The following is a 10,000-nucleotide window of genomic DNA, read 5'->3' as shown; positions in this document are numbered from 1 at the left end:
ATCTCACCGACATGTTACAACAGTGTGCGAGGTTTCATCGCAAATCTATGACAAGTTCTATTTCTAGGGGATCACCTCCACATTGCTTGGACTAAACTTGACGAACAGAATAGAGATGTGTTCAGTAGAGATAACCAGGTCTTTATGACCAACTAAAAATATTTCCAAGAAATTGTTTTACAGCCTGTCTAATTCCTTTGATTTTCCAGCAATAAAGAAAAGGGTTGAGTAGCGAGTTACAGAAAAGAAGTATTCCGGTACTGTTCCCCAATACTTTGTAACGAGTTCCAAAAAGAGGTTCGCCACGCGCAGCTGTAACAGCAGTTGCAACGGTGTAAGGCAGATAGCATATTACTAAAAGGGAATGAACCCAAATGGCATTGGAAACTCTCTTTTTGTACCGGTTTACATTTAATACTGACAAGACACGAGGATTTGTGCCCTGAATTTGTGCAGGGCTATTTCCCAGGAATTCTCTTCTTCGGGAAGGAGAGATACCCTGGGAAAGAGGTTGTATTTTCACATGGCGATATCCAAGGCCTAGATAAATCTTAAAGTAACAGCATGATGAAATAATTATACATGTGAAAATATACCCACAGCCCCCTAAAAAGAAAACTCGTTTGTTCCAGTAATAAGTGAAGGCAAAAGCGAAGTTCGCAACCCAAGAAATTGTCACAGATAGGCGAACGCGCGGCAAAGTAACAACTTGTCGGTATCTCAACCTAAGCTGCAGAGCAAGAAGTCTGTCCACACTTATTGCAGTCAACGTGGTGATGGACTGTCCACAGAGTACTGTACTCACAGCGAAAGCCAAGCCTTCGGTCTTACTACACAAGCTCCAATTATTTTCTTCAACTGCCATACTATAAACGACAAATAGTGGTAGAGAAACGAGTCCGACACAGAGGTCCGTGATGGAAAGACATCGAAAAAGGACTCTAGATGGTGGGTGGATAGACGAAACTTTGTGAAGAACAAGTAGAATTAGGAGATTCCCACAAATCATAAGAAGTGACAAAACTGAAGATATAGGGAAAAATATCTCAGTAGTGTATTCGAATCCGGTGATAGGCTTCGGAGAACTTAAAGCTTCCGAACACGCAGATAAAGAAACTTCATCTTGATTGCCGTGCACCGTAGATACCGTAGAGTTGATCATTATTGACTGAGCTCACTAGAGACGAACTGCGACCACCACTTGAATACTTGTACTTCTATGAGATTGCTACGTGCGTAGTCGAGAAAGTAAACGCAAAATACCGAAGAAAAGGTGCGGATAGTGAAGTCTTTTATGCTTTTGTCGATGACTTGAATGACATTTTACACAATGAAAAGTAGATACAAATGACGTTGCCAACGAGAGCACTTTGCTAATGAAATTTTTTAACTTCGAAAAGTTTAAATCCGACCAAGGAACTGTATAATAAATTACAATTGTGAGGCGAATATTTAGATAAGAATAATTTACGCGTGTGCAGAACACATGCTAAATTAACCTTTACGTCTGCCCGGAGGTTGAAGTGTTTAAAGAATCGAATGTCAACAATGATTTAATCGTATCACGAGAAAAGATATTTTAATCTTATATTAGAAAGAAAACCGACCAAACACTAACAACAATAACACCACTAGCAAATGTGGTTCTCGAAGCGTTGCTTTGAAGCGGCGGATTCACCTTTCAACTTCTTGATGCAAACATGACGCTGCACTTCTCCAAATTTAAAATCCGCCAAATAGACGGACCCAAATGTCCCGCTTTTAAGCTCTTCTTTAATTTTTACTGAACTCCATGTCAACTCTGGAAGCTCAAATGCACGTTGTCGTTTTTAGTCAGAGATGGAAGCTTTAAGAAGCCGCCATCTGTCTTTCCTTGCACAATCACCTATCTTCTCCCACGCAAGGATATGCAAGATATGCAAAATTAACTACTTTCTACAAAGTGTAAAAAATGTTCTGGAACACATTCAAAGCTACCTTCACAATTGAAAATTTTTAAGGTGGCCCTGAACCCGCTCCAGAGAATTTTTTTGAAATTTGCAGAGAGTTTTCGTCTTAGCTTGCTAATCACTTTTCGGCAATAAAAAATGGGGGTCACCGAGTTCGTTTTTGAGATATAAGCGCTTAAACACAAAATATAAAGATTTTTAGATGGTTCTTTTGTTGCCATTGTAATTTATTACGTCACATTAAAGCATCAGCAGACAATTTTCTCGAGATTTTAAACCAGTGGCATTCCTCTATTAAGTTCACCCCATGGAGACAGAGAGTAATAGCATGCGTCCTTTTTGGACATCCAGCTGCTCAACAAACATACACATGTTGAGACTAAGGTGTACGTTAAACCCACAAATACTGGCCTTCTGCTACACTACAAGAGCCATGTGTACCGGTACAAACGTGGATTTTTAAAAACGATGCTTGATCGTGCATTCCGACTTTCATCCAATTGGCACTACTTCTCTGAAGAACGTGATCGACTGAAATTATTGTTTTCTCGACTAAAATATGCTGACAAACTTGTGAACTCTACCATTTCACGGATGTTGCGGTCAAAGCATCGGATCAACCTGTTCCCTCACCTACTGTCAGCGATCGATCAGACCCAATTCGTGTTGTCCTACCGTTTAACGATCAGGCCTCTGCTGATATATATTGTGCGTACCCAACTTAAAGATTTAACCTGTGCCATGCAGGTTATGTTGGTTTCACGCACCGCCATCTACATCAACGCGTTGAGGAACTTGAACACAAAAACTCTTCTTCATCAATTGGCAAGCATTTTGGCGACAAACATTCTTTGGCTCCAAAAGATCTTACAAAGAATTTTAGTGTTTTGATGAAGTGCATGAACAAATTTGACTGCCTCGTCCATGAAATGTGTTTTATTCAAAAGTTAAGGCCTACTCTCAATGTGCAGTCGGACTTAATTCGTGCTAAGGTTTTTAATCAGCTTTTCCTAGTTTTCTCTTTGTATGTTTTTATTGTCCGTTTACAACTGCAAATCTTTTTATTCTTCTTATATGCATATTTAGTATAATTTTCAGCGGTGAATATAAGAATTTAGTTTTATATTCACCGCGCTATCCGGTGAATATAACATTTTGGAGGCGCGCGGCTGCCAAGCCAATCAAGCACTTTTCGTGCCTTTTTATCATGTTTTAGCCAGGTGTTTTGCACTTTCTTGATATTCACCGCTGAAAATTACACTAAAACAATTATTCGCCTCAGGCTCAGTGAATATTGGGGAATATTTACCTCGACTATGTGTAAGTAAACGTTCACCAATATTCACTTCACCTTCGGCGAATAATTCTTAATTATTATAGATACATATATTCACTGTTTGAATTTTGCCATTCACTTGATGCACTAAGCAAATACTTAACTTATAACATGGGCCTTCCTGTCGTGAATTAACATAACACTCCATGCATGAGGGCGCCAATTTGGCTCGCTGGGATTAAACTGCAGCTTTAAAGTGGGCTGGTTGGCTCCTCTTTTTCTTGGATTCCTTCGCCTTTCTTGCGGCTCTATTCTCGGATTGAATGATTCTTTTTTCATCGTCTGTATCTGAGGCTAGCTCGTCGGATAAGTATTCTTCAACTGTGGCACAGCTATACTGGCCGCCTTTTATCGGCCATTTTGATAACCTTCATGCGCTTGTTTACTAAAGCAATACCTTCGTCCATTGACGATCAAGTTGTCTTGCGGCCACCCAATCCTTTGCGGACTCCATCTTCTCTAAAACATCCTCTTCGTGTTCGTATTGCTGTTTGTTCCCTCTACTTTTAAATTCGTAGCGATCGTGCTTCGCGCGCCTAACCGCTGCTTCAACCGTCTGTGAGTTATCCTGCTTAAACGCTTGAAGACGGGTATCGATAATACTGGAAATTGAATCCGTTATAGTTGACATTGCACGAGAAACAACTTCGGAGACCGCCAGATCGACGTCTAAAGAAGTCCCTGCTCCTTCGTTAGCCATCTTGAACAGCAAAATAAAGTAAACTGCCTGGATTACTTTGGAGCTAGAGTGACCATCCTCATTTCCCTATAGTATCCTATAGGATACATCTCATCTCTATGTATTTTTCATTCTGTCAAATGTCAATCAAGTCATTGATAAAAGTAATTAATGACAGTTCACCATCCGAATCTTCCGTTTACTTTCTCCACTACACACGTAGCAATCTCATAGAATACAAGTACTAGTGTTCGAGTTGCAATTCGTCTTTAGCGACCTCCATTAGTAATGATCAACTCTACGGTGCGTGGAAATCAAGACGGCCAAGATTCGTTATCGGCGTGTTCGGAAGCCTTAAGCTCTCGCAAACTTGTCACCGGATTCGAATACACTCCTGGGCTGTTTATTCCTCTGTATTCGATTTTGTCATTCGTTACGTTCTCTGGGACATTACTCGATTGATGCATGCTAAGAGTTGATATCAATGTAAATAAGTTTCCCCACGAGCTTTTTTTTTTAACTTATAACTTTAACAAACGTTGGCCTTTAAATTATTTAACTGGGTCGTCCATCAGGAATGCCTGTGCCTTACTGGAATTTCAATTACTTTTGGTCCATCGAAAAGACAGTGTGCCTGTCTGTCCCTTGGATTTTCTTTTAAAGCCGTCCACAGAAAAGACATTGTAAGTTTTCTCATTTGCGAATAACAAGGTACTGCGTATTTCGAATTCGGTTGGAAACGCGTTGTACTGAAATATTTCACATGGGGGTGAGTTCAACTATCTTTCATCTAGAGACAAGGAACATTGAAAAATTATACCGTATATTAATTAATCATTATTTAGTCATTAATAACTGGCATGGAAATTTTCTCACGTAGTTCCTGTCCAGAGGTGTTTCAGTTACGGTCTATAACGAAAGAAAAACCTATTGTTGTAATGGGAGAGGGGGTAAGGCGTAAGATTGTTATTTACTGGCGAAAAGAAAATTTCCAATAACGTACGCTGGCTGGGAAGGGTCTCAACATGATAGATGCCGTTGGCGACCTCGGAAAAAAATCTATTGCTAGCTGGCACTGAAGAGGGGTAATTTTTTCCCAGGTAGTTAAATATTAACCGAAAATGTGTTAGTGCGGATGCCCACAGATGGTCTAAGTCGATAACGCATACATTCTGAAATAGTGTTGGTTGGGTACTCCTGACTTGTAGTAACGCGAGTGATAAAAAATATTTTAGTTCTTGCGTATTATTTTCTCTCGCGTTCAGAATTACAATGGACCGTCGTTAAATTCACGAAGACGTCAATGATAATTGAGGTCACGGGTTCAAACCCCGTCGAAGTTCTGAATTTTTCAGGTTTCTCTACGCAATTGCAAAATTGCTTTCTTAACTGCGAAGGTCATAGCTTCACTTGATTTCATATCCGCAGTTCATATATGATTCATTTCATATACCATTTCATCATTAATAGTTGGTTTATCCACTTCGTACAGGAAAAAACTCACCTCTCTCTTTGTAAATGTAGATCGTGGGTTACTGGCCGATAAAAGAAATTCAGGGTTGTCAGGTCTGTCGGCATACGTCTTATCTGGGCTATTTTATAACTTTTATCGATCCATATGAAGTCCATGTCCTATCAAAAACTAACCGCAGCAGTTCGAAAACAATACGTACATTTCCAAACAATAAAATAGCCAGAAATTCATCACGCAAAACAATATGGTTCACGAATCACGTTTAATTCAAATCTTCATTCACGGGTCACGTTTAATAAAAAAAATCGATCACGTGGACATGAAAAGATCTTACCATCTTTGATCACGAATAACGAATAAAAAAATTCTTAAATCAAGATTTACGAGAAAATAAATCGCCTCATCACGCTTCACGTAAAAAGTATAGGGAACCCTCCCCTCAAGCTTTTTGAAAATCAAAATTGTGTTAACTACATGACAAGCTTGCGACGAGCGCCAACTTGCAAGTTTGGAAAATTCACCTTTTCCAAAAGCAAAATCGAATGGTGATCGCGCACAAAATTTCAAATACACTACATAGAACTCGGAAAAATCATTTATCTGTTCTTTCAACCTTTCCTAGAGAAGATCACAAAATGCACATGGTTTACACAAAATTGTTTTCTGTGAAATTCGCGTAATCTAATTACCGTTGCTTACAAAGTTTATTGTGAGCTGATTATTTAAAAGTTGAATTCTTGTCCAGAAATATAAAAACCAAGTGCAAACCTATCTATGAAAACGAGTTTGAACATCCATTTAAGTGTTTCGTTGGTGTTTCATTAGATCACTAAGGTGTGTCATTTTTAAAAAACCACAATCAAGTTTTCCATGCAAAATAATTTCCAGATGGGTTTCCGAGATTATATTATTAGTTTGCCTTTCTTTTGATCTTTGCATGTTTATGCATAAGCAAATCGCTCTTGAACAATAGTTTAAATCATATCAAACAACAAAAGGAAAATAGCCATTAGGTGCCAACACCTGCATACGCGTAAATTATTCTTATCTAAATATTCGCCTGACAATTGTAATTTATTATACAGTTCCTTGGTCGGATTTCAACTTTTCGAAGTTAAACAATTTCATCAGCAAAGTACTCTCGTTGGCAACGTCAACGGCAACTTTTCATTGTGTGAAATGTGTCATTCAAGTCATCGACAAAAGCAAATAAGACTTCACTATCCGCACCTTTTCTTCGGTATTTTGCGTTTACTTTCTCGACTACGCACGTAGCAATCTCATAGAAGTACAAGTATTCAAGTGGTGGTCGCAGTTCGCTCTAGTGACCTCAGTCAATAATGATCAACTCAACGGTATCTACGGTGCACGGAAATCAAGATGAAGTTTCTTTATCTGCGTGTTCGGAAGCTTTAAGTTCTCCGAAGCCTGGCAGGCCGTAGAAAGGAGCGCCGGAGTGTAGGGAGGGAGGGAGGAGGGACGGCCTGCAAGGACGCTATTGTTTTCTTCATTCCGCCCCCTAATTAAATATGCATAACCCACTCAAGAGTTTGCCAGGCGAATCTGAAGGTGACATATGGGAACTGTGTGGCGAAATCGTGTGTAAATATATTTAAACCGTCGGCGAGAAAAGAAGTTGTTGTTTCGATGTTGTTGGTGTAATATGGACTTTTATTACTTGGTGGCTGGTAACGCTAAAAGGAGCCGTTCGTGTTGTTGTGTGATCGGGATCGATCTTATTGCTCATCTTCTTCCTCGCTGTCTGTCTCGAATTCGTCGTCCATTTCCTCGTCTTCACTTTTTGTTTTGTTCTGGAATATTCTTGTCGAAGACTGCATCGTCTTCTGTGCCGTCGAGTGCGTTATAGAGGTGCCACAAGTCTTAAACGACCGCCTCACCATCTCCTCGGGAATATCGCGCCAAGCCTGGTTTACCCATCAAAGGAACGAGGAGCCTGGGAACGAGATTGCACCATCACAGATCGTGTAAACAAGCCACGGCAAAGGTCGCTGATCGAGCTCGGGATACGCTCCCCGAGCTCCCCATTGAACAGATTTGCCTTATCTTTCCTCCAGCGACGGAACCATCGACTCGCTGATGCCGTATTCTCCGGCGATCTCGGAGTTATTTTCTACAGCTTCTGCTTCGGCGACTATTTTAAGTTTAAAGGCCAGGTTGTAAGGTTTCCAGTCGGATAACTTTTTATAAAACACTTCGCTTGTACGAAGACACGTTTCCTGTGAGTTCAGAAATTGTTTAATAATATTCGTCACCTCACGATCACGTCGCTTGTTTGTTTGTTATCTTTCGTGTATAATTTTTCAGTCAATGTCAATTTGTATTTTAAATTGCGAAAATTCCATAGTCGATAATACACATCAAGACCTAAAATGGGTCTCGGCTTATAGCCGAGTATTATGCATTTACAATTTGTGTCAATCAAGTTGATTTTTTCCGTAAGAAGTTTGGGGTCTCGGCTTATAGCCAAGCTCGGCTTGTAGGCGAGTAAGTACGGTATTCGGAGTTGTTTTGAGCGAATCTCTGAAGAACGTTGGGATAACAGTGATTGCTTCTCACAACGAGTCGCAAGTGGCCTGCAATGCCTGTTATCGGAAGATCAAAAACTTGTGTGAACGTTTCCCATTCATAACTACACGTTTAGCGCAGAAGAGAGAAGAAAACAAGGAGAATTCCGAAGGTGCGAAGAGAAAGTTACTCGACGTTTTGTCGCCTGCAGCACGCAGCAGCCCTCATAATCGAAAAAGCGTAAGAACTAATTCTCCTGAAACGAAAAAGTAATGGAAGCGTCCAATGTGAAGAGCAAAAAATCTCTACAATTTGACGACCGCGGAAAAACCGGCGATTTTTTTAGAGCAGTTCATTGCAATGTATTGTCTAAATGCAACATTGACGATTTGGATATGTCGTTTGTATATTAAAATATACAATCCCTCACGTTAAACCGGTCCATGTTTCAACTGTATGCGACTCATCCACAACACAAGCCACTAAACTGCTACTGAAAGTAGTGTTCTTCTTCAGTGATTGAAGAAATCGCCTATCTGTGGCACTTTCCGCTGATGCATAGACAACATTAAAATTCCCTCCTTCGATGTCTTCCAAATTACCTAGTTTCTGAGCCAAGTTACAAGCGGTCAAATTCATGGCTTCGACTGCCATAACCTGGTCGTTAATGATACTGACAAGAGGCGATATGACTAACAAAGAAGCATAATTTCCTGCTCTTTTCGCGAGCAACACAAGAAGCTGAAAAATTAGACTCTTTCCATAGCCTGTTGGTAAAACGGCTAAAAGATCCTTTTTCTCAAACAAATGTCTGATCGCCGTCTTTTGCTCTGCTTTTAGCATGAATTTGATTCCATTTTCTTCCAAAGATCGTATCGTTTCCTTCAGCAACAGTTCAAACCGATCCGCCATGTTGAATATTGAATTGAGAAGACCCATGCCCTTGCATGACAGGTCGCTAACCAATCAGAACGACGGATTGAGTAATTCATAAAATCTGACCAATCAGGATTTTTACGTTCATCTGGTGGACGAAAAAAACCGAGAAAACAATAGCGTCCTTGCAGGTCGTCCCTCCTCCCTCCCTCCCTACACTCCGGCGCTCCTTTCTACGGCCTGCAACGCAGGCTAATCACCGGATTCAAATACACTACTGAGATATTTTTTCCTATATTTATATATTCAGTTTTGTCACTTCTTATGATTTGTGGGAATCTCCTAATTCTACTTGTTCTTCACAAAGTTTCGTCTATCCACCTACCATCTAGAGTCCTTTTTCGATGTCTTTCCATCACGGACCTCTGTGTCGGACTCGTTTCTCTACCGCTATTTGTCGTTTATAGTATGGCAATTGAAGAAAAGAATTGGAGCTTGTGTAGTAAGACCGAAGGCTTGGCTTTTGCTGTAAGTACAGTACTCTGTGGACAGTCCATCACCACGTTGACTGCAATAAGTGTGGACAGACTTCTTGCTCTCCAGCTTAGGTTGAGATACCGACAAGTTGTTACTTTGCCGCGCGTTCGCCTATCTGTGACAATTTCTTGGGTTGTGAACTTCGCTTTTGCCTTCACTTATTACTGGAACAAACGAGTTTTCTTTTTAGGGGGCTGTGGGTGGATTTTCACGTGTTTAATTATTTCATCTTGCTGTTACTTTAAGATATATATAGTCCTTGGATACCGCCAGGTGAAAATACAACCTCTTTCCCAGGGTGTCTCTTCTTCCCAAAGAAGAGAAGTCCTGGGAACTAGCCCAGCACAAATTCAGGGCACAAATCCTCGTGTCCTTTCAGTGTTAAATATAAACCGGTACAAAAAGACAGTTTCCAATGCCATTTGGGTTCATTCCCTTTTAGTAATATGCTATCTGCCTTACACCGTTGCAACTGCTGTTACAGCTGCGCGTGGCGAACCTCTTTTTGGAACTCGTTACAAAGTATTGGGGCACAGTACCGGAATACTTCTTTTCTGTAACTCGCTACTCAACCCTTTTCTTTATTGCTGGAAAATCAAAGGAATTAGACAGGCTGTAAAACA

The 10,000-nt window shown here is 40.4% G+C and overlaps 1 protein-coding gene across 1 annotated transcript; it reads right to left on the bottom strand.

Moving 5' to 3' along the window:
* Window positions 1-8,390: 8,390 nt before the first annotated feature.
* LOC138013654 (putative ATP-dependent DNA helicase Q1) lies at window positions 8,391-8,876 on the bottom strand. The gene has a single exon (XM_068860743.1). It carries the CDS (start codon window positions 8,874-8,876, stop codon window positions 8,391-8,393), a length of 486 nt encoding a protein of 161 aa, XP_068716844.1.
* Window positions 8,877-10,000: the final 1,124 nt, after the last annotated feature.

The sequence above is a fragment of the Montipora capricornis genome, chromosome 8 (genome assembly GCF_036669925.1).
Source record: "Montipora capricornis isolate CH-2021 chromosome 8, ASM3666992v2, whole genome shotgun sequence".
In the NCBI taxonomy this organism is placed as follows: domain Eukaryota; kingdom Metazoa; phylum Cnidaria; class Anthozoa; order Scleractinia; family Acroporidae; genus Montipora; species Montipora capricornis.
The sequence above is the reverse complement of the archived record's forward strand: the minus strand, read 5'-3'. Positions and strand labels throughout refer to the sequence as shown.

Excerpts from the sequence above, each read along its gene's own strand:
- LOC138013654 (XM_068860743.1), bottom strand. The coding sequence starts at position 8,876 with ATGGCGGATCGGTTTGAACTGTTGCTGAAGGAAACGATACGATCTTTG.